Source organism: Podarcis bocagei, assembly GCF_964188305.1.
Source record: "Podarcis bocagei genome assembly, chromosome: 8".
Classification (NCBI taxonomy): Eukaryota; Metazoa; Chordata; class Lepidosauria; order Squamata; family Lacertidae; genus Podarcis; species Podarcis bocagei.
In genome coordinates, this window is record NC_138133.1 from 54,129,616 (window position 1) to 54,153,802 (window position 24,187).

Here is a 24,187-nt window from a genome sequence, read left to right on the forward strand (position 1 = left end):
GGTTGCCTCAGCCACTCTGGGTGGATTACAACATATATAAAAACATTAAATGTTAAAAAACTTTTGTATACTTGGCTGCCTTCGCTCATGCGTCGCCTAACTCCCTATCCTTTGACATTTCTCTGATGAAAATAGAAACATCCTGAGGAAAAGCAGGGCATTCCAGGATCAAATCAGAAACCCTGCCAGGATGGCGTCTGTAAATCCAGGACTGTCCCTGGAGAACAGGAATACTTGGAGAGTTTTTAGCAGTCTTCTGGGAGGATATAAGAAGAATCCTGTTGATGAGGCCAAAGGCCTCTATAGCCCACTGTCCTGTTTCCCACAGTGTCCATCTAAAGTAGTAGCCATCAACACAACCTGTGCTGGCAAATACCATAGTTTATGTTTCAGAGCTACCTTGTGGTTTATCATGCTCAGGAAAATTGCACGCTCAAGGTCTCACTATACAATGTTATATTAATTACATTGGCTGTGTACCCACAACACATTTAAAGACAATCCCTTTCTCTTGCGACAATCCATGAAGCTATTTTTAAAGGGCTTTGCTAATTGCAGCTCTGTGAAGTGTAAGCAACATTCTCCAGGTTTTTTGGGGGGGTTAAATATGATTAAAATGTATGGTGTTTATGCAGCCACCAACTCACCCTTTCTTCTGTAATGCGTCTTGATTTTGTACGTACCATAAAATATTTTGTTTTTCCTTAGGATGGCTTATTACATATATAAATTTCCATGCCTTTGTTTTGATCCTTACAAAGCCAACCAAAACTTGTAGCTCTTATGACACTGAGGTGGGTTCAGAGCTACACTCCTGATGCACTGTGGCAACTATTGTTCCAGTGTTTCAAGTCTGAAATTCTGATGCTCAGTCCTATGAAAGTATAGGAGCTGATAAGACTGAATTATTGGTATGAAAGAAACCTTTACTCACCATGCCATATCTTTCCATATATATCGAAACAGCGATACATAATGTGCCTTGTCTTGTCCCAAAATTTGCTATAAAAATCATTTTCTTGCTGGTTATTCATCTTCTTGTAGATATATAACAGAAATGAGACAGCACAGCAAAATATATATAAAAATAACCAGAAAGAATAAAGCAAAATGGGAATCATAAATAACCACAGAGGGTGAACCACAGAGTTCAGGTATTCTTCCAAATAAGTAACACTAATCCAGTTTTCCAGCATTTGAGTAATCCAGCTCATTGTTTCCTGATCTGAAGCAAGTGTATGCCAAGAGATGAGAAGAGCTGAAGTGTATGCCAATGAAATAAATATATGAAGTGAAATTCGCCTCAGTTGTGATGGTATCTTTCCCCCCGCTGTTTACCTGTAAAACAGAAAATGCAGTACATCAGTTTGAACTGTCAACCCAGAGCATTCATGATTACATGAAATCTAGTTTTCCTCACTGTAACTAGCCAAGCAGTCATCCCCCCCCCCCCAGCATTCATCGTGGAGATCTACAAAATTAGTAATGTACGATCATCATGTTCTTTGTTGTAAAGCAAGCTGGTTTCATTTCATGGCTGAAGTGTTAAGGAAAGTGGAAAAGGAGTTATTTCTCCATGAGTCAGCAGAAATGGCAGTTGCAGGACTTTGTTAGCCACTAGACTTTGCACTTGCTGTGTGGAGTTTGTGTCAGCACTTACTTTATAATCTGAAACGCCCTCTTGTCTTCAGAGAGTGAAGACTTCTTCTAACGATTGCAAAGAACGTGTATATATAGTGTATGTCTTTTTGCCCTTGAAGTAAAAGCTCTCTCTGCTACACGGTTGTTTCCTACATTGAACCTAACCGCTTGACTGAACGTCTGTGGCGCAAACACAACACCCAACAAGGAGGGTGGGGAGAATGGGGAGCTGAAGTTTGGAAGCATTTTGGGATACACTGCAAAGTGGGATTGCAGCTCTGCTGCCAGGTAATAGCAGATGCTGAAGGCCAAACCCTGTTATCACTGCCTCTAGACATTCTTTCCACTTCGGTTATTGGGAACCATGCCACAACACCCAGCCATAGCTGTCAAGGTTTCCCTTTTTTTAAGGGAAATTCCCGTATTTCAAATAGGATTCCTCGCAAGAAAAGGGAAAAGTTGACAGCTATGCACCCAGCCATCACATTTTTGTCTTCAAATTACTAAGTCATCTGAAGACCCATTAGCTTTACATAGCTGAATTGCATATTTCTGATTCTACTCTATTTTCACTACATCTTGCAATTAAATAGTATATAGAATAGACCCAAAAAATGTGGGTGGATTTTTGGGGAGAGGGAGACCTGAAATCACAGCTGTTTTGATTCCAATAAGACTTTTGTGCCTATAATAGCTACATGATACCGAATAATTAAATTTCTGTTTCTCAGAGTTGTAATATCTGAAAAAGCTGTAAGTGATTAATTTCCTCTTCCCATATAGCTATGCAAAGGTAAGTGTCACTGCTTCCACCAAGATTTTGGTGAGTCTTACATCAGACTGGATCCTTTCCACATGCCCTTGCCAGGAATTAGGAAGACCTCATCCCTGGTATTAGAAGAATGATAAATTGCAGATGGGGTACTGTTGTGACTAAAACAAACAGTTTTTATCTTGTGTGTATTTGAGGCTACATCCGATGCTCTCCCACTGCTTTTTTGGAGAGCAGTGTACATATGGCATTAGCCACCATCCATCTCTATCCTATTCTGTCTTCTGAAATACTGTGTTGATTAGTTTTCTCCTAAACCAGCCTCAACCCTGGTTGAAATTTTCATACTACTCCTAAAATGTGACTTCCTAAAATCCCGTGGTGAGGCCAGGAAAGCTTGTTGAATCTCCAGCAGTGCCTTATACAAGCTCCCCTGTGGGGCAGTGTGAGCTCTGAAGAGTTTGGGCTGTCACAATTTGGATAATGGGCCATGGCATTAGAGGAAGAGATCAGCTCATTGCCACACAGCCTCTAAGACTCTCACCGGAGTGACAAAACTTCCCAAATTAAATCCAAATAAGAAGATAGAATTCAAAGAATTAGTGGGGAATCTTTGGAAAAGAGTCTGTGAATAAAAAAGGGAGTCCACTCCAGATCTGGTAAAATCTGGTGAGAAAAATTGGACTGCAAAGAAATGGGTACAATTAAATGGGTACAGTTTAAGCAACTCAAATTACAATTGTGGAATGTAAACAATGATACTTCCCTTTTAGTACAGTGGTACCTCGGGTTACATACGCTTCAGGTTACATACTCCGCTAACCCAGAAATTGTACCTCGGGTTAAGAACTTTGCTTCAGGATGAGAACAGAAATCGTGCAGCGGCGGCGCAGCAGCAGCAGAAGGCCCCATTAGCTAAAGTGGTGCTTCAGGTTAAGAACAGTTTCAGGTTAAGAACGGACCTCCGGAATGAATTAAGTACTTAACCTGAGGTACCACTGTATTTGAAACCCAACCTCCAAAAGAAAGTTAACAGTGGATCTAAATGTACTGCCAAACTATACAAATTAAAACCGATTAAACAAGACGGAAAGAAAGAAATAGCAACCTCGTACTATCAAATAGTGGGGGTTTTCGAAAACTTGGGTGCCAAAGGAAATAAGATTTTAATCACAAATCAGACTTGTGAGTGTGGCCAGGAGGACTGGATAATCGGTTTCCTGTGTCCTGTTCTGTTTCTCCATATGGGAAGATATTTTGCGTGTGGTTGTGTTTTCCAGTGTCGTCCTTGGGCAATGCTGTGCTGATAGAGCGGTTTAGGGATTAACTCGGGAGCTTTGTTGCCCAATAATTGAACTAACAAAACTTAATGGATTCAGATGGTTTCCAGAGATTGGTAGAGAATGCTTTATCCCATGTTGATGGCCTTTCAGGTGATTCCCTGGTGGCCCGCTGGAATGTGGAGTTAACCAGGGCTATTGACTGTTTGGCTCTGAAGTGCCCTCTCCGATTGCATGGAGCCCAGACAGGCCCGTGGTTTTCCATGGATCTGAGGGCAATGAAACAATCATTGAGATGGCTAGAGCACCAGTGGTGGATAACTCATTCTGATGCTGACCGGACACGGGCTAGAGCTCAATGTTGAGCCTACCAAGTGGTGGTAGCGACGGCGAAGAAGACTTTCTTCACTGCCTCTATTGCATCTGCAGAAAACAGCAGCAGGAGACCTTTTCAGGTGGTTCGCAATTTAGCGGAACCACCTGCTACATCGGGGCCCAGTACGGGCCACATGATCTCCTGCAATGATTTTGCAGATAAAGTCACTCAGATTTGGGAAGAGGTAGACTCTACCATGGGAGCAGGGCCAGGGCGGGAGAGTGCTAGAGTCCTGTCTAGTCAAGTTACGTGGGATCAATTCCAATCTGTTACCTCCGAGGATGTGGACAGGCTGCTTGGAAGAGTGAAACCAACCACCTGTCTCCTTGATCCTTGCCCATCCTGGCTTATAAAAGCTAGTTGGGAAGGGCTGGGCGATGGGCTTCGCGGGGTGGTGAATGCTTCTCTCTGTAAGGGAGCCTTCCCAGACCCGCTGAAAGAGGCAGTTATCAAACCGCTTCTTAAAAAACCATCTTTAGATGCGGCCAATATGGCCAACTATCGCCCAGTCTCAAATCTTCCATTCCTGGGCAAGGTGATTGAGCGAGCGGTTGCCGAACAACTCCAGGCACGCCTGGAAGAAGCGGACCATTTGGATCCCTTCCAGTCGGGATTCAGGCCTCATCATGGGACTGAAACTGCCTTGGTTGCACTGGTCGATGATTTCTGGCGGGCTAGGGACAAAGGTGAGAGCTGTTTCCTAGTTCTACTGGATCTCTCAGCAGCTTTTGACACCATCAACCATAACATCCTTCTGGACCGTCTATAGGGGCTGGGAGCTGGTGGGCACTGTTATACAGTGGTTTCGCTCCTTGCTCCTGGGCCGTGTTCAGAAAGTAGTGTTGGGGGATGAGTGTTCAGACCCCTGGGCTCTCACATGTGGGGTGCCTCAGGGTTCTGTCCTCTCCCCCATGCATTTCAACAACTACATGCAGCCACTGGGAGAGATCATCAGGGGGTTTGGGCTGGGTGTTCATCAGTATGCGGTTTATACCCAGCTCTACCTCTGGAGGCGGTTGGAGAATGGATGGCAGCTAACAGATTGAGGTTGAATCCTGACAAGACAGAAGTACTGTTTTTGGGGGACAGGAGGCCGGCAGGTGAGGAAGACTCCCTGGTCCTGCATGGGGTAACTGTGCCCCTGAAGGACCAGGTGCGCAGCCTTGGGAGTCATTCTGGACTCACAGCTGTCCATGGAGGCACAGGTCAATTTTGTGTCCAGGGCAGGCTGAGACCCTACCTGCCCGTGGACTGTCTCGCCAGAGTGGTGCATACTCTGGTTATCTCTCGCTTAGACTACCGCAATGTGCTCTATATGGGGCTACCTTTGAAGGTAACCTGGAAACTACAATTAATCCAGAATGTGGCAACTAGACTGGTGACTGGGAGCGGCTGCCGAGACCATATAACACCGGTCTTGAAAGACCTGCACTGGCTCCCAGTACATTTCCGAGCACAATACAAAGTGTTGGTGCTGACCTTTAAAGCCCTAAACGGCCTCGGTCCTGTATACCTGAAGGAGCATCTCCACCTCCATTGTTCTGCCCAGACACTGAGGTCCAGCGCCGAGGGCCTTCTGGCGGTTCCCTCACTGCGAGAAGCCAAGTTACAGGGAACCAGGCAGAGGGCCTTCTTCGTAGTGGTGCCCACCCTGTGGAACACCCTCCCTTCAAATGTGAAGGAAATAAGCATCTATCTTATCTTTAAAAGACATCTGAAGGCAGCCCTGTTCAGGGAAGTTTTTAATATTTAACGCTGTACTGTTTTAACACTTGATTGGGAGCCGCCCAGAATGTCTGGGGAAACTCAGCCAGATGGGTGGGGTATAAATAATAAATTATTATTATTATTATTCTAGATATGAGGAGGGGGAGATGGTAAACCTTATTCCCAGATATTTACAAAAGTGAGTGGCTAAGGATTTTAGCAGGTCCTGAGTAAATCCAGCAGAGTTGAAATAGAGTATTTAATTGATAACAAATTGCATGCTTAAAAAGATGTGGGTTACATGGAGTAGTAGAAAAGCAAAGAAACCAGGAAAAGTGTGGAAGGGAAGTCATATGGTATATGTATACAGGCTGTATTTGGTACGAAGTTGTAACAGGGGGAGGGGAGGGGGTTAAACATGCTCTCTGTTCCTGTTTTTGAAAATGCAATTATTATTTTTTAAAAAAAGATCATACATGGTTTTTATGCATGAATGCACAAACACGCACAAAGGGAGAGATGCTATCACAGAAACTGACAAATAACACAAGTACTAGCACATTTGCAAAAGTAAGCAAGAGATTGAAAAAAGTGTTGATGGAAGAGATTCATAAAGACCAAGCGGGCTTTCTCCCAGGAAGATATTTGTCTGAGAATTTGAGGAATATAATTAATATTTTGGAAAAGCTAGAAGTGAACATAAACACTAAAGCAGTTTTGATATTTGTGGACGCGGAGAAAGCTTTTGACAACATTTCTTGGAGTTTTATGAAGAAGAATCTACAGGGGATGGGGGTAGGCCAAGGTTTTGAAAATGGTATAAGTGCAATTTATTCAGAACAAAAGGCTAAACTAATTGTAAATAATGTGGTGAGGGAAGAATTTAAGATAGAAAAAGGGACACCACAAGGTTGCCCAATCTCCCCATTGCTTTTTATATCGGTCCTGGAGGTCCTGCTGAATATGATTAGAAGGGACCAGTTGGTTAAAGGTATACAAGTCGGAGCTAAACAGTACAAATTGAGAGCATTTGCAGATGACTTAGTATTGACGTTACAGGAGCCAGAATCTAGTACCAAAAGGGTTTTAGAACTGATCCAAGAATTTGGTCAGGTTGCAGGATTTAAACTGAATAAGTTAAAAACCAAGGTTTTAGAGAAAAATTTAACACTGATTGAGAGAGAGAGGTTTCAGAATGAGACAGGCTTAACAGTGGTTAAGAAAGTGAAATACCTGGGGATTAACATGACAGCAAAAAATGGGAATTTATTTAAAGACAGCTATGAAAAATGCTGGGCCGAAGTGAAAAAAGATTTAGAAATTTGGTCAAATTTGAAGCTTTCACTGCTGGGTCGTATTGCTGCGATAAAAATGAATGTATTGCCTAGAATGTTGTTCTTGTTTCAAACATTACAAATTGTGGATAAAATGGACTGTTTCAAGAAGTGGCAGAGAGATATTTCTAGATTTGTCTGGCAGGGCAAGAAGCCCAGAATAAAATTTAAGATACTAACAGATGCAAAGGAAAGGGGTGGATTTGCCCTGCCAGACCTTAAACTTTACTATGAATCAGCAACTTTCTGCTGGTTGAAAGAATGGCTGCTTCTTGAAAACACAGACATTTTGGATTTAGAAGGTTTTAACAACGTATTTGGATGGCATGCATATCTGTAGTATGATAAGGTTAAAGCACATAAAGCATTTAAGAATCATATTGTCAGGAAAGCATTGTTTAATGTTTGGATAAGATATAAGGATTTATTGGAAAACAAAACCCCAAGGTGGTTGTCACCGATGGAAGCTAAAGCACAGAAAAAGCTCAATATGGAGGCCAAATGGCCGAAATATTGGGAAATTCTGGAACAAGAGGGAGATAGACTGAAATTGCAGAGTTTTGAAAAACTAAAAAATAAAGTGTGAGATTGGCTTCATTATTATCAGATAATGGAGGCATATAATTCGGACAAGAAAATTGGTTTCCAGGTGGAAAAATCAAAATTAGAAACAGAACTGTTAGAACCCAAAACTAAGATTTTGTCAAGGATGTACAACCTGCTGTTGAAATGGAATACTCAGGATGAAACGGTGAAATCTGTTATGATTATATGGGCACAAGATGTTGGACATAATATAATGATGGCTGACTGGGAACAGTTATGGACCACAGGTATGAAGTTTACGGCATGTAATGCCTTAAGAGAGAATATTATGAAAATGGTATACAGGTGGTACATGACCCCAGTCAAGCTTGCAAAAATCTATCATTTGCCCGATAACAAATGTTGGAAATGTAAAGAAACTGAAGGTACATTCTTTCACCTTTGGTGGACATGCCCAAGGATTAAGGCTTTCTGGGAGATGATCTATAATGAATTGAAAAAAGTATTTAAATATACCTTTTTGAAGAAACCAGAGGCCTTTCTCCTGGGCATAGTTGGCCAATTGGTGCCAAAGAAGGATAGAACTTTTTTTATGTATGCCACAACAGCAGCAAGAATACTCATCGCAAAGTATTGGAAGACGCAAGATCTACCCACTCTGGAAGAATGGCAGATGAGGGTGATTGACTATATGGAACTGGCGGAAATGACTGGCAGAATCCGAGACCAGGGAGAAGAGTCGGTGGAAGAAGATTGGAAGAAATTTAAAGACTATTTACAGAAATATTGTAAAATTAATGAATGTTAGAATGATGTTGGATAGAAACTAAGGGGTTTTTAGCTGCAATACTATAAGGGAATATGAAAAATGGATTATCAATAGGTAAAGATTTAATGTTATAATATTTTAAGATTAAAGATTTGGATAAACAAAGAGGGGAAGGATTTGCTGAACCAACCAACTGAATTGGAATACAAAAAAGGGAGGCTTGAGGAGGTCCAGGAAACAAGCTAATGAAGAATAAGTAATGGAAAGATTGAGTTGTTTTTAATTATTTTTATTTTTGTATTTTTCTTTTTTCTATTTTTATTTTGTAATATTTTGAAAATCTTAATAAATATTTTATAAAAAAGAGATGCTATCACAGAAACTGACAAATAACACAAGTACTAGCACATTTGCAAAAGTAAGCAGGGATTGTTTGTGCAGATTCCTGCATTGCAAGGGGTTAACTAGACGACCCCTGGGTCCCCTCCGAACTCTACAATTTAGGATTCTATGAACAAAAGTTTTTACTTACATTCCTGGTAAGCCTAAATTGCCTTTAATTCAGTCACCTCTCTGTAGAAGCACCTGAAATCCTGTCTGCTGCACTTTTTCAATGTCTGATTTCCAGCCGTATTGAAACACGTCTCTTTATGTAGTGGTGTCCAGAAACTGTGAAAGGTGTGCCATCTGTATGAAGAAACTAAGCATTGTGAAAAAGGCTTAGGGCGCCGGCTGCTTGGAAGTTGTGGCCATTTGTAATCAAACATGAAATATGGAGTCACCTACAATAGCATTGGCACCTGACTCTTTAATTCAACAGCAAATGAGGATTTCATTAACGCTACTCGGTTAGAATACTGAACGTCAAGTAATCATCCTCAGTAATCAAGCCTACTCCAATAAACTTGACCAGTCACTTGTGCTCCAGGCATTTTCTCAGATTTCCAATACCATCTGTTTGATCACTGAAATTAAACCCTGCTATGCTGATTTTACTGCAAGCAGCTGGTTGAAGAGCTTCTTCACAAAGTATGCATTGCTTGATCAGGAGCAAAAACGTTCCAGGTTGACATGCTTTGACATCAAAGGGTCTCTGGTATTCAGTACATGTCCAGTATTGTCAGGTGGAGGTGAAGGAAGTCCAGCATGCATTTGTCAGTTGTCAGAGCAATGTTTGCATACACATATCATGGTCTGTTTTACTCTCTTTTCGAGAGGAGAGGTATTCTTTGTAACAGAGAAGTAGTATTTTCCTGCATTAAGCGGGATTAAGGGGAAGAAATAATGTGATGTGGTCATGGACACATTAAAAACAAATATCCATGGGAAAAGGCAAACAGAACAAAAAACAAGAAGCCCCACACGTTTCTGATCTTCCCTAATTGATTTCTGCCTTCCCACTCCCTTGGAGAGACCAGAACAAGGCATGTTCTGTCTCTTGTGTTGGGCCTGTCTGGTGTACTTTTTCATAGGCTAATTTCCAGCTGTATTGAGAAACATCTCTTTGCATGGTGGTTTCAAGAAACTGTGATAGGTGTGCCATCTGTATGAAGAGACCAAGCACTGTGAAAAAGAGAGAAGGTTTAGGGAGCCAGCTGCTTGGAAGTTGTGGTCATTTGTAATCAAACATGAAATATGGAGTCACACCTACAATAGCATTCCTATGGCACAATAATATATTGGGTCACAGAGTAAAGGCAAAGTGTGTTCTCTCTCTTTGATGGTAGCTTCTCTCCAAGCCAGGTACAATATGTATGTTGTGTAATACATACGGGGGAGAAATAATGTGATGCAGTCACGGACACATTAAAAACAAATATCCATGAGAAAAGGTAAACAGAACCAAAAAACACAGCTTCTGCCAACCTAGCACTTTGAAAGCATACCAGCGCAAGTAGATAAATAGGTACCACTGCGGTGGGAAGGTAAATGGCATTTCCATGTGCTCTGGTTTCTGTCACAGTGTTCCATTGTAGAAAAGTGATTTAATCTTGCTGGCCACATGACCCGGAAAGTTGTATGTGGACAAATGCCAGCTCCCTTGGACTGAAAAGCGAGATGAGAGCCACAACCCAATGTCTCCTTTGACTGGACTCAACTGCCCAGGGATCATTACCTTCTTTTCTTTTTTTTACAACCCTCAAAATACCACAAATTGCAAAAGGAGCCAAATAAATTCTCTATGCTAAGTTGTCCACACATTTATACAGGTATTGACAAACTAGAATGAAACCGCAGTCACATTTCTTCCACACTGCTTTTCCATTTGATTGCTTCTGCATTTTAAAATAATTTGTCATTTGTAGACAGTATTCATTCCATCTTCAGCTAGATCTCCCATCTTGGCTTCATTTGCTTTACAATCTTAGGGTTTTTTAAAATGTGCCAAACATATCATTGTGGCGACCATAACAAAGGTTTAAGGTGCCATTTGACTCTGATCTGAGCTTTTATATCTACATTTCTGATCTTGTCCACTGAATTGCTGTGGTGGCAGCCACCATTTGAGCATGTATGATGTCCTTTACTCTCTCTTCTCCAGTGAAAAACTGAAGGAGGACACAGCCTACAGTATACAATAGGTTTAAAAACAAACCGAAAAGCCCATCTTAGTGGTACACTTGGATTGTTGGAAATATCCAGACAGATCAGGCTGGATTATGTTTTACCACTCAAGAGCAGCAGTGGTAGAGGTGAATCCTATGTATTTTAATCTGATTTTTCTGTACATTTCCCCCAAGATTCTTTCACTTACCAGTTTCTAACTGATTTGACAATTCTTCTCAGTTACATAGAGAATGAAATATATGGTTGTAACAGAGGATGTATTTCACTTAACTATACAGCCCCCCCTGCAATTCTGTAGCTACTAAAAGGGATGCAGGTGGCACTGTGGTCTAAACCACTGAGCCTAGAGATTGCCGATCAGAAGGTCGGTGGTTCGAATCCCTTCAATCTGGTGAGCTCCTGTTGCTCGGTCCCAGCTCCTGCCAACCTAGCAGATCGAAAGCATGTCAAAGTGCAAGTAGATAAATAGGTACCGCTCTGGCAGGAAGGTAAACGGTGTTTCCGTGTGCTGCTCTGGTTACACCAGAAGCGGCTTAATCATGCTGGCCACAAGACCCGGAAAAACTGTCTGTGGACAAACGTCAGCTCCCTCAGCCAGTAAAGTAAGATGAACACCGCAACCCCAGAGTCATTCAAGACTGGACTGTTAGGGGTCCTTTACCTTTACCTTTACCTTTTTTTAACTACGAAAAAAGAAAACAGTTGGGACTTATTTGTGGAGGTGGAAGGGCTTGAGGATGAAGACTAGAACAGTGTTTCCCAACCGGTGTTCCGCGGCACACAAGTGTGCCGTGAGACGTTGCCTCGTGTGCCGCGAGATGCCTGGAGGGAGGCGGGCGAGTCGGGCGGCGAGAGGCGGGGCGGCGGCGGCGAGGAGAGGCCGCGCCTCCTGCTGCTGCCTGGCGCTCCTCCTCGCAGCCGGCAGCGCTGCCTGGGCGCCTCCGCGCGACTCTGCCTCGCTGGGTTTGGTCTCCCAGCAGAGACGGGTCACACGCGCACCTCCCTCCCTCCCTCAGCCTGCGCGGAGGGAGAGCCAGAGAGAGGCATCGCTCCTGCGCGGCGGGAGAGGGAGCAGCCGGAGCGATGCCCCAAACGAACGCATGGGACCGGAGGGGAAATCCTCTCCGAGGAGGATTGAGCGCAGCTGAGAGAAGCCTTTCGAGGAGCTGCCGTGTCCCCTGGAAACCCCCTTCCCAGCTCTGCCTGCCTGCCTGCCTGCCGTGGGGCTCGTATCGCCCTTTAAAGGGCGCGGGAAACTAGAAATGTGGGGACTTGGGGTTTTCCTCAGGCTGAATTCCAAGCTGAATTCCGAGCGAGGGACTGAGGGACGGTGGCAACTGAGGTGGCGGCGAGGATCCGCGTCGAGCCAGGGGCAGCTCCGCGGTGGTGGTGCCGAGCGGCGGGGCAGCGCGTGCAAAAGGGAGGAGCGCGAGACAGCGGAGGAGGAGGAGGCCGGCATGTCCGGGCAGCAGCAGCAACAGCAGCAGCAGCAACTCCCGGCGACGGCTCCTCAAGCCCCGCCGCCGCCCCCTCCTCCGCCCGCTATCGCCGCCACCACCACAACAGCCGCCGCCGCCTCAGTTGCCGCCGTCCCTCAGTCCCTCGCTCTGCTGCCTCCTCCCACCCCCAAAGCTTGGAGGTTCCCCGGCAAGGGGGAGGGAAAAAACTTTCACTTTCGTGCGTCCCTCCCGGCGTGACGCTGCGCGCTGACGTCATGGGGCGGGGCTTTAATGGTGGTGTGCCGCGAGATTTTTTTTCAGTAAACAGGTGTGCCGTTGCCCAAAAAAGTTTGGGAAACACTGGACTAGAAGACATCAGGTCCAGTCACTTCAGACACTAGAAACAATGTTGTCAGGGAACTGCCATTGGAGCCAGAGGGAGAGGGAGGGCTCCAGAGGTATTCCGGAGAGCGTGCCAGGAGAGAGAGAAGCAGCACATCTTCTGGGGAAGGAAATCAGCGTAACACCAGTGGAGAAGGGGGGCAGATGGGGGAATCGGCGAGGTGGCTCCGAGACTCTTCGCCAGGAACCAGTGGGGAGAGCCCGGGTCCTCCGATGCCCACACCCTCCCTGCGCAGAAGGCTTCCGCGCAGGGAGGCTAGGAGGAGACTAAGCGTCAAAGAGCTTCTTTGCTGGAAGAAGTTCAAGAAACGCCCACTAACGGATGCTGCCAGCAATTGAGACAGTCACGGGCGCGTGGCTGTCCAGACAGAAAGGGTTCATACAGGCAACCAACCAAGAGTGGCGTTGATTTACACACAAGCAACCCCTAGAACTATTACAAATGTGGTCCAAACAAACATTAATGGTAATCAAAACTGGAAGTTCAAACATTAACCTCCCCTTTTGAGAAGTGCCTCTCCCATGGAGAAACATGAGAACTGCACCCAGCCACAGGGAAATTATAGAGTGACAGAAATCCAGACTCCATTGCTGGATTCACTCCCCCATGGGACTAAATAACCTAGTATAAAATCCTGTTTGGAAATAAGAACAGATAGGAAGCAGAAAATGCCTTTTGCAAACATAAAATAAATGTCACTGTTTTAATACAGCAGATTTTTAGGCATTACTCTTTCAGGTGTAACATTATTTTGGGTTTCAATTAAACACCCATCCTCCCATTATACTCTTTGATTCTGGCTCTACCAGTGTAATTCCCAAAAGGGGGCATTCTGGGAGTCTTGCAGAATAGGTCAAGACAGCACTTGTATGTCTTTCAAACCTAAGACCTTCTGCATGCAAAGCAGGTGCTGAACTAGCCACCCTTCCGAATAATTCATACACAATCCAGCACAATTGTATGTACATTACGTTAGCTTTAATTGCATAATCATTAGTTTTCTGTTGTGGACACATAGTCAAAATGCTACAACTGTTTTATATGGACTAGTTAGCTTTGTCATGCTTATCAAATCGTTCTGAAAGAGCTCTTAACATATTTCCTGGAATTTTTTGGTGTCTATCCCGAAGATTTTCAAATGCAGTCTTTGTCTGTTGAAAAAACAAAAACAAAGGAATACATTATGTTATAGCTAAAGGAACAGGAAAAAGATAAAGGAGTCAGACCCAGTAGCATTTTAAAAATCCCACTTTTTCCAGCTAAAGAAGCACAATATGTAATTTCTTTCTGGAATCAGAAGTAAGGGCAGATAAGGATTTTTAGCTAATTGTGGTAGGAAACCATCTCTCCAGATCCTAAGGCATATGCAACTGGCTCCCCAGCAAAGGATAGGGAGGAAATTACTGTCTCCTTGCATATTGAACCTTGAGCATGAACCCATAATGCTCACTCAGACCCTGCTCTGCAGTGTTCAGCCAAAATGCGTGTACCAGGCCTAAGAGGACCTATGCAAGTCCTACCAGGCATACTGTCTTGGCAGGTCCCTAAAGGGCACCCTTAACACAATAATGCCTCAGTAAAGCTAATCTTTCTCTCCACAACTTTCTCACCTGTACAGACTCAATGTGGTAGGAGCAAACAAACCACACCACTGTCCAATGACAATGTAATGCATCTTAACAATGTGAAATAAAGAAGGGAACCACAGGATCACCAAAGGATCAACCCCTGCACACCCACTAAAGTAAACTACTGCTCCTTCAAACAGGCAACCAAAAGCTGAAACTAGATGTGGGGAGGGAGGGGGTTGAGCAAGAATGAAAGCATAAAGCGCTTGGGGAGAACCAGGCATAAAATACCATGTTCCAAAACTCCTTCCCTTTAGCCATCAGACCCCCACATGCTCCTACACTTAACCCCCTTCCTTTGGAAGTCCACGTCCCAAGACTTGCTTGAGAAAGGGGGCAAGTGCGACACCCCCCTGCAGGAACACCTAAGATATTGTCACACAATATAATACCCTAGAGTACCTTAGAAATGGCATCTGTGTTTGAAATGTCTTCTGTAAAACTGCATCACATTTAAGAGGTTGATGGTGCACAAGCAGTAACTATATAGATGCACAGGAGGTAGTGCTCCAGAAACCCACTAAAGGGCAAGAAACTATAAGAAGGAAGCATCAGGAAGGAATGATTCATGGCTTCAATTGTCTCTACACAAATGCACAGAGTATGGGAAACAAGCAAGATGAATTGGAGCTTTTACTACAGGATGGCAAATATGACCTGGTAGGCATTAATGAAGCTTTGTGTGATGAGTCTCATGACTGGAATGTAGGAATTTATGGGTATAACCTATTCAGAAGGAATGAACTAAACAGGAAGGGCTTTATATTGAATGGATGTGTAAACTTGTGCAAAAATTCATGATCTGTAGCATGGAAAGCAGATTGAGAGTACACGGGTAAAAATTGTAGGAGACAGAACTACAGTAACCCTTACTGTGGGTGTCTGCTATAGGCCACCAAGACAGACTGAAGACTTGGATGATGCCTTCTTAGAGCAGATTAACAAACATTTTAAAAGGAGAGATATAGTGCAGGCTACTCCCCATTTACATGGGGGTTACATTCTGAGGATATATTTAAGTGAAATCACATTTAAATGAAATCATGTACCTCCGTTTGCAGATGGGATCCGTTCCGGAGCTCTGGTTGGGTTTCCACAACCGGAGGTGCCTGTTCTGCACACACGTGATAGAGCGCTTCTGTGCATGCGCACAGTGCGAAAACCAGGAAATATCCTTCCAGGTTTGCCATGTGTGTATCCCGAAGGATACGTAATAAGAGGGGCACATAGGTAGAGGTACCACTGTATAATCGAAACACCACTAAAAGAGCCTGCAAACTCCCTGTTGCATTTGCCCATTCCTTGTGATTATGTTTGTACAGGAGGGATGGAAATGGCTAATGTAGACTGACTAATGAGAAAGCTCAGAGGCGGAGCCTACCCGGTTTTGAGGCTCAGGCCAGGGGTTTACCATGGGGAGATAAAGAAGTGAGGGTCAGACAGAGGCAGAAAAAGTAGAACACAGTGGTTGGACAGAGTGAAAGACACGGATAGAACTGAGAGAGAAGAGTGTGACAGTGTGAGATGGTGCCACATCTAGTTAAGGGTGCGCATTTGAGAAACAGTTCTGAATATATTTAAAACTTGTTTGTTCTTCAATAAACTTTAATCTTCGTTGTTGACTTTACAACCTGACTGAGACTCAGTATTTCACCAGAAGATACCTGGTTGGTGCCAGCGGAAGAATAAAGCAGTGGTGTACAGGTCAATAGTCCGTGAAACGACCGGGGCTCTGTACGATTGCCACACTCCCCCTTCCGCACCCACTCCAAAAATGTGACATTTTGGGGTCATTTCTGGGTTTGGTGCAATGCATGGTTGCACACATATTGAAACTCGGCCTCAACAAGTTTAAGAATCAATAAGTTAAGGAAAGAGAATGCTGAGTGATGAACATAATGCACAAAAGTATATATAATGAAGCCTAGCTCTGTAAGAGGAGAAAAACATTAGGAAAAATTTCTTATGTTTTTGTATTTACAAGTATAGAGTTCACTTACTTTTTCAGCCAGCTCTGTGGCAGTTATATTTGGATCATATGGGATGGGTTCTCCAACATATGTCCTCAGTTTCACTGGAAGTCCTCCATAAGTGGGAAGGAGTACACGTCGAGTTTTCTCATACAGCCATTTTGTCAGCCCTGTAAAAGAAAGTGACCGCATATCAAATCGGACCTTAGTTAGCATTCTGTTAAGCAATTGCAATCAATCCATCCCAAGGAGGAAGAGTTAAATAATATGAGTGCTTGGGAAAAGATATGCAACATACTCAACCAGCTCTTCTCATCTCTTCGCAATTGGGATCATAAGTTGTACAATAGACTGCAAAATATGGTTTGTTTCCTGATCTGTTCCTGTCTGTGTTGGGCTTCCTACCCCTCTTATAGATTATAGCTTTGTTTTAAATCTAATAAAAAACTAAACAAAGGCATATTTACTCAATACTGAGGCAGGCAGCACAGATAAGTGTCCATGGAATAAACTCTGCTAGTAAGTAGGAAACAGATAATTGGTTTTTTAAAAAAGCATAGTCTATTATTAAAACGTATATTGCCTGAAACTGGATCTCTTGCTCAACCAAGAAACGTAAGATATTTAACTCACTTGTCTTTCCCAAGCTCCTGTATGTTTCACAACTGTTTTGTGTAAATATTGGGATGATGGGCTAGAAGAATGAAAGATGAAACAAAAATGAAAGAAAGGCGAGAACTGGATAATTACTTCGCCCTGACCACCCCACCTTTATTTTTGTTAAGGACAAAGAAGAATGCTTCACATCTGGGATTATTAGGAGAAGCAAGTCATAAATTATGCAACAGGCTTCAAAATATCTATTCAAATATCTCAGATGAAGAAACTTCACAAGTTGTTGCCCAGATTTTCAGGAACTGAAGAGAAAAAAAGGGGGCAAAGGCCATTTTTCTTATTAAACGTTATTGATTTCAGTAGCTTTTTTAAAAAGCAGGGGTGGGAAATACTTGGAACTCCAGATATCATTTGACCCCCAAACAGGATATTTGCCATCCTCAACTACTTAGGATGCTAGATCAAGGATGTAAACACAGTGCGTCATATCCACGATAATTATGAGGACAATGCAAATTGCCCAAACATCACTCACCACTTTCGCCTCCAAAGCTATCCGAGCGAAACCTGTGCGGTTACCCCACATTAAGCTGTAGTCAGTACTAAAGCTTGCTTCTCTAGCTCCACCAGGTGCAATGCCCAGTAAATGGCCTTTCTTCAGAATTTCCACACATTCAGCATTTGTGAAATCTCTCAAGAAGACAACATCATAAAACGTCTTCAGCCCTAAAAAAAGTAAGCCCCAAACAGAAAAATGCATTTTACATAACTCTTAATGAGGAAATAGTGTGGATACTATACAAGTGTCATTATTCCAAAGATATCACTCTATTACGGATCAGCTAGGATTTCATGGAAGGGGGACTTTATGCTAGTTTCCCTTTTGTTCACGTGTTCTGGCAATAGCCTTTTTTTCGGAAAGCACACAGAGTGAGATTGCGTGCTGAGGTGAGCACATTTTGGATAAGTGTTCCTCAAGTCTGTAGTACAACAGATTGATATTCTAGTTTGCATCATGATAAAAATACAGCCCATAGTGCCTTGCTGGATAATACAAGTCTTCAATCCCTATAGGCTGCATGGGCTTTGGATACAGTGGACATTCACACATAGACAGATACAGAGAGAGAGAAAGAAAGAGAGAGAAGAGAGGGGAACCTGCTGGTGGAAACCTGCCTCCACCAGCAGAAGCCCATCTTTTCGCCCAGACAGGGGGTTAGATGCTCCATTAATTTACCCAGTGGAATGCCCCCCAACAGAGCTCTCTTACCTCACTTCTCTGTTTGGGCTCTGACCTCACTTCTTTTGCTTTATTTTTAAAATTGACATATGTTTCCTGGGATGGCTGCTGTTTGATGATGGGGGGGCAGTGGAGGACCATGTACACTGTGCAGCAAGGATGCCACATGTGTTTGCTTGCAGTGTCACATGGGGGCATAAAAGCTGTGCGTGGGAGAGCTTGATTGACCATTTTTTAATGGGTTGCGGTTCCTATGAGAGCCGTGGGCATATATGTGGGCTTCTGCTCTTTTCCTTAGCTGTAGCTCCCACCCCATCCCAAGTGCTGTTTGAATACAGCGAACTTTTTCGTAGGTGGTTTACTAGTGAACAGGCTACCAAACAGGATTCCATTCTTTGCATTGTTCCTCCCAGTAAGACATCCATCTTTATTAGTGATTGATTGAGGGGATCATCAAGTTGGGGACCCAGGTTTTTTTACACCTTGTTCTATTCTGGCATTAAAGGCAGCAGCAATTACTATATGAGAACCTGTAGACGTAGTGGAGAAACCAATGACACATATCCAGATTCCCCCCATTTTTTGATCCCTGAGGAAGAATGTAGACAATTGTATAAGAAAGCATGAAATTTCTTTATGGAAGCCTTGAGATTACTGGGGTAAAAAATGGCATTCTTGTAGACGTTTTGAGGTCAGTTAATGTTCACCTGCAATCACAGTTTAGGCCAATATCACTATTAAACTGTGATTACAAACTCTTTGCCAATATATTGGCAAGCAGGCTTAAAGAAGCCAGCAGAGAAATTATTCATCCACACCAGATGGTTTCTCCCAGGAAGACAAATTTCGGGAAATACCAGAAACATTGTCGATATTTTGGAATATCTAGAAACTAAAAGTGATAGACTTCCGGGTTAGCGCGATCGGCTAATGGCGGATTCCCTTCGAGCTCTGGAGGGAATCGGCTTGACAGGGGGCTGGGTCTTGCCGTGCCGGCGACACGGGGACCCTTAAAAACCACGGGCACGGAGCCCGTGGACATGGTGACTCGGCGGGCACCGTTAGTGCCCTCCCGACTCGCGAAGGAGCCTTTTTAAAGGCTACGGAACGGGTGCCAGGGAGTGGCGTGGTGCTGTGAGTCTTCTGCTTCCCCTGCCGAGCGAAGCCACATGCCATTTGTCGGAGAGCGCTGACTTCTTCCTGCTAAATTTGGACTCAAAATCAAGAACAACAACCCGTGAGTAATTTGGAAATTGGATTGCAAATAATTCGTTTGTGGATTTGGTATGAGCAGGGGAGGTGAAAAAAAAGGAAGTCCGTCTCCCCCCTATTGTAAACAGTTTAAAGCAAGGATTTGCCAACTAAGGTTGTGAGAAGAACTGTTGTGATTGGATAAAAGATATAAATTCCACGGATTTAAAAGTATAAGCTAATGTGCTGGAGGACAAGAGCTTATTTGTTTGGATTAAGTACCACTTTTCTCAAGCCCGGGAGTAACCCGTGAAAAGAGCCTGCTGAGAATCTACAGAAAACTTTTGACAGCTGTCAAATTAGCTGTCAAAGTTGGGAAAAACTGAAAGCCTAAATTTTAACCGGCTATATTGCTACAAAATATTGGAAGCAAAGAAAGATTGATACAAATAAATCTGACTTTTGGATCGGAAGGGAAAGGAATACTAAGTAACCAGAATCCCTCTAGAGGGGATTCTTGGACATTACAAGAATGGAACTAGGTCGGGAAATACGAGCTGACTTGCAAGAGCTTATATTTCTCGTGGGAAAGCTGCGAGAGATGTTCAAGCAAGGCCATGTTTTGTCTACAAGTCCTACAAAACCGAAGTTAACAGAAAATATACCTATTGAGTTGGAAAGGGACTTGATGTTTAAAACACAGACAACTGGACAAGAAAAGAAACCAAAGATTGAAGAGGAGGAAAGGACATTTGCTGAACAGGAGGAGCAGAAAGAAGGGGTGGCCGAAATGTTACAGAAGACAAATGAGAGCCGGAGACCTGCCAAGCTGAACTCTAATTCGACAAAGGTGAAAGCTGGACTATTTGGGACATATAGACTCAAGAAACAGAGCTGGAGCTCCACCTTTAAACAAGTAGGCCTGGCTGGAAGAAATATGGTCAGTACTGAGAAGGTACCTCTTCGAGCTTGGGTGTTTAGTATGAGAGACCTCCGAAGAAGCCGGCTGAAAGGGACTGAGAGAGATTTGAGAGCCTCGGACGTAAGGTCACCAGGCTAAAAAGATGGACTAACTGGACTTTGGTTTGGGATTGAAACCGGGGAGAGAAGGGTGGGGTTTAGAAGTCCAAAGGGGGCCTGATTTTTACTTTGCAGTGTAAAAATTATATGTTTTTTATTATTACAAGAATGGGGAATCCGTGGATGGGAACTAGGGACAACCTTAGGAAAGGTATCTTTTCTCTTGTTTTTTTTATCTTTTTTTTCTTTCATATATGATTAAGGTATATATTTTAAAAATTGCTGAATAAATTAAACTAAGCATAATAACGAACTAAGGTTCAAACCTATTACAAAGAATTATATTAATAAATTATGGTTAAGTAAATTAACAAATTATGGTTAAGACACTAAGGATAAAAACTTGTTTGAACAAACAACTGGAGCTGGAATACAATAAGGGGAGGCGTGGGGAAGTCATGAAAAGGAGTTATTGGAAATGAGACTTAAAAGGTGGAACCTTTTTTGTTGTTTTTTGTGTTTTTCTTTTTTGTTTTTCTGTTTTGTGTTTTGTAACCTTTTGAAACTTCAATAAAGATTATTTTTAAAAAAAATAGAAACTAAAAGTGATAAAAAGGCAGCCCTGTTATTACTTGATGCGGAGAAGGCCTTTGACAATGTTTCCTGGTATTTTATGAAAAAAAAGACAGAAATAAAGGGACTAGGAGTAGATTTTAGAAATGGAATTGAAGCAATATGCCACCAACAAAGAGCTAGGCTTCTAATAACATAATAACATAAAATAAATCTGGGCAAGAAAATATAGACAATATAAACAATATAATGAGAATGATTGGTAGTTTTACATTTTAATTTGTTATTTAATTGTAATATGTTGTATTTTTGTTTATTTCTTTTTTCCTTTTTTTACCCTTTTCTTTACCTGTATTGCTTTTGCTTTGTATGATTGTTATTTGTGTATATATGTATATGTGGGATATTAATAAAGATTTATTTTAAAAAATTTAAAAAGTTCACCTGCAATCTGTGATCAAGGGCTAAAAGACCCGGATCTACATGCCTTACTGCAGGGATTGGCAAACTAAGGCCCGGTGCCCAGATGCGGCCCCCAGGCTCATAAATCCGGCCCACGGACCCTGCCACCTGCTTGGTCAGTCCCCACACACTACGAATGCCTCGCCGCATGGGGACTGGCTTCCATGGTGCTGGCATGGCTTCTGGGTGGGCAGCAATGCTGGTACGGCTTTGGATTGGCTGCTGGAAGTTCCTGCAGCCAATTCGAAGCCTTGCCACCCGCAGCTGAGGTAAACCCGGTGCAGCCGTGGACAGAGAGGCCGGTGGGCGGGCGGGAGGTTTTGGCCGTGCCATGGGCATCGTGATGGGTGACTTGCGGGGCGTCAGTTGGAGCTTGGCGCACCAAGGTACAGTGGTACCTCAGGTTAAGAACTTAATTTGTTCTGGAGGTCTGTTCTTAACCTGAAACTGTTCTTAATCTGAAGCACCACTTTAGCTAATGGGGCCTCCTGCTGCCCCTGTGCCGCCGCTGCATGATTTCTGTTCTCATCCTGAAGCAAAGTTCTTAACTCGAGGTACTACTTCCAGGTTAGCAGAGTCTGTAACCTGAAGCGTATGTAACCTGAAGCGTATGTAACCCGAGGTACCACTGTATAACCTGATAAGATTTATTCAAAAACTTCACAAAATTATAGATTGCATTTCCTCATAACATCAAAGCAACTCCTTAAAGTACTGACGAAGATAATATGGAATAATAATGTAGAATTGTGGTGGGTGATGATACTAGCCCCAAGGAATGATTTTGTACTGGGAATGTGTTGCAACTGAAATTATTCAACCCCCATTGTAAATTCATTTGGATGATGTACACCAAGCATAGGCAAACTCGGCCCTCCAGAAGTTTTGAGATTACAGTTCCCATCATCCCTGACCACTGGTCCTGTTAGCTAGGGATGATGGGAGTTGTAGTCCTAAAACATCTGGAGGGCCGAGCTTGCCTGTGCCTGATGTAGACCTTTGGAGTATGAAGTTTAGAGGCCAATATAATATTGACAGAGCCCTGCTCGGCCTTGCATTGGGTCATTTGGCTTGACATTCACATCGGTTTGTGCTCGTCAAGTCATGTGCCCACGATTCTAGGAACAAGGAGGACATATTCCTTCCAGTCCTTTACTCTGAGGCAATGTTGCCTATAAACATGGCCAGGAAAGTAGAGTGATCTGTTTTCTCCTGCCTAACTGTATTTTGATTTGGCTAGTTTAATTTGATTTAAAGATCCTTTAGACCGTTATACTTAATAAATATGACATTTTCTTCATAATACTGTGCCCTGAGTCTTCCTTATGGTGTGTTTTCTGTTAAAAATGCTCTGAAGAAAGAAATGAATTGGAAATAACTATTCATCCTTCGTTCAATCTGTTTAATTTCAGGGGCTTGGTGAGAAATAACCTTCCCCTCCACTAACTTACTTTTTCACCTGCTGTTGCTATTTTATTTATCTGTGGTTTTTTCCTGCTTGCCTGATACACTGTTTTATATACTAGAGCAGTGTTTCCCAACCGGTGTTCCGCGGCACACTACTGTGCCGTGAGATGTTGCCTGGTGTGCCGCGAGATGTTGCCTGGAGGGAGGCGGGCGAGGGCGTTTGCTTCCCGGAGGACTTGTGGGAAGCCGCCCCTTCCCTGGGCGACGCGCCGCCTCGCGACTCTGGAGTCAGTCCCGAGGGCTCTCGGAGGGACTTGCGAGCGACGGCGCGGCGGCTCCGGGGCGCACTCAGCCGGGCCGCCGTGCGCCCCCGCTGCAGCTGCCCGGCGTGGAGCGCGACGCGGAGCCGGCCGGGCTTGGAGGCGTCCAGGTAGGGCCGAGCCGGGCGGGGGCGGGGAGGTCTCGGTCTGCTGCGGGCGCAGGAGGGCGAGCGGGAGAGGGGGAGCCGTCGGGTCTCCTGGAAGGAAGCGAGGCGGCCTGGAGGGAGGCGGGCGAGGGCGTTTGCTTCCCGGAGGACTTGTGGGAAGCCACCCCTTCCCTGGGCGACGCGCCGCCTCGCGACTCCGGAGTCAGTCCCGAGGGCTCTCGGAGGGACTCGCGAGCAACGGTGCGGCGGCTCCGGGGCGTGCTCAGCCGGGCCGCCGCGCGCCCCCGCTGCAGCTGCCCGGCGTGGAGCGCGACGCGGAGCCAGCCGGGCTTGGAGGCGCCCAGGTAGGGCCGAGCCGGGCGGGGGCGGGGAGGTCTCGGTCTGCTGCGGGCGCAGGAGGGCGAGCGGGAGAGGGGGAGCCGTCGGGTCTCCTGGAAGGAAGCGAGGCGGCGGCTGAGGGGGATGCAGCCCCGTCCCCAGCAACAGGCGCTCCTCGAAGTGAGGCCACAAGTCGGGGCTCGGACAGGGCCTGGAAGCAGCGGCTCCAGCTCTTGGGAGTGGAGAAGGGGACTTCGAAAGCGGCCTGGAGAAGAAAAGCCCCAATGCAGCGAGAGCGGGGAGCGTGCTGCCTTGTCCAGGCCTCCTCGCTTTGTGCCGTCCGCTGCCGGGGGCTCCTCGTTCGCATGCTTTCCCGGGTGATCGGTGAGGGTTAGGGTTAGGGTTAGGGTCCCTCAGTCCCTCGCTTTGCTGCCTCCCCCCCCCACCCCCAAAGCTTGGAGGTTCCCCGGCAAGGGGGAGGGGAAAAAATTGAAAACTTTC

At 44.4% G+C, this 24,187-nt stretch overlaps 1 protein-coding gene across 1 annotated transcript in view; it reads right to left on the minus strand.

Annotated features, from left to right (window-relative positions):
* Positions 1-24,187, minus strand: part of LOC308593590 (uncharacterized protein) — a 44,749-nt gene that overhangs the window by 15,755 nt on the left and 4,807 nt on the right. Inside the window, exons 4-8 of the mRNA XM_081206049.1 lie at positions 17,584-17,774; positions 17,067-17,127; positions 16,464-16,603; positions 13,891-13,986; positions 935-1,334 (exon numbers count right to left, since the gene is read on the minus strand). Of these exons, the coding sequence (XP_081062175.1) occupies positions 935-1,334; positions 13,891-13,986; positions 16,464-16,603; positions 17,067-17,127; positions 17,584-17,774 (888 nt within the window). The remainder of the gene's footprint in view (positions 1-934; positions 1,335-13,890; positions 13,987-16,463; positions 16,604-17,066; positions 17,128-17,583; positions 17,775-24,187) is intronic.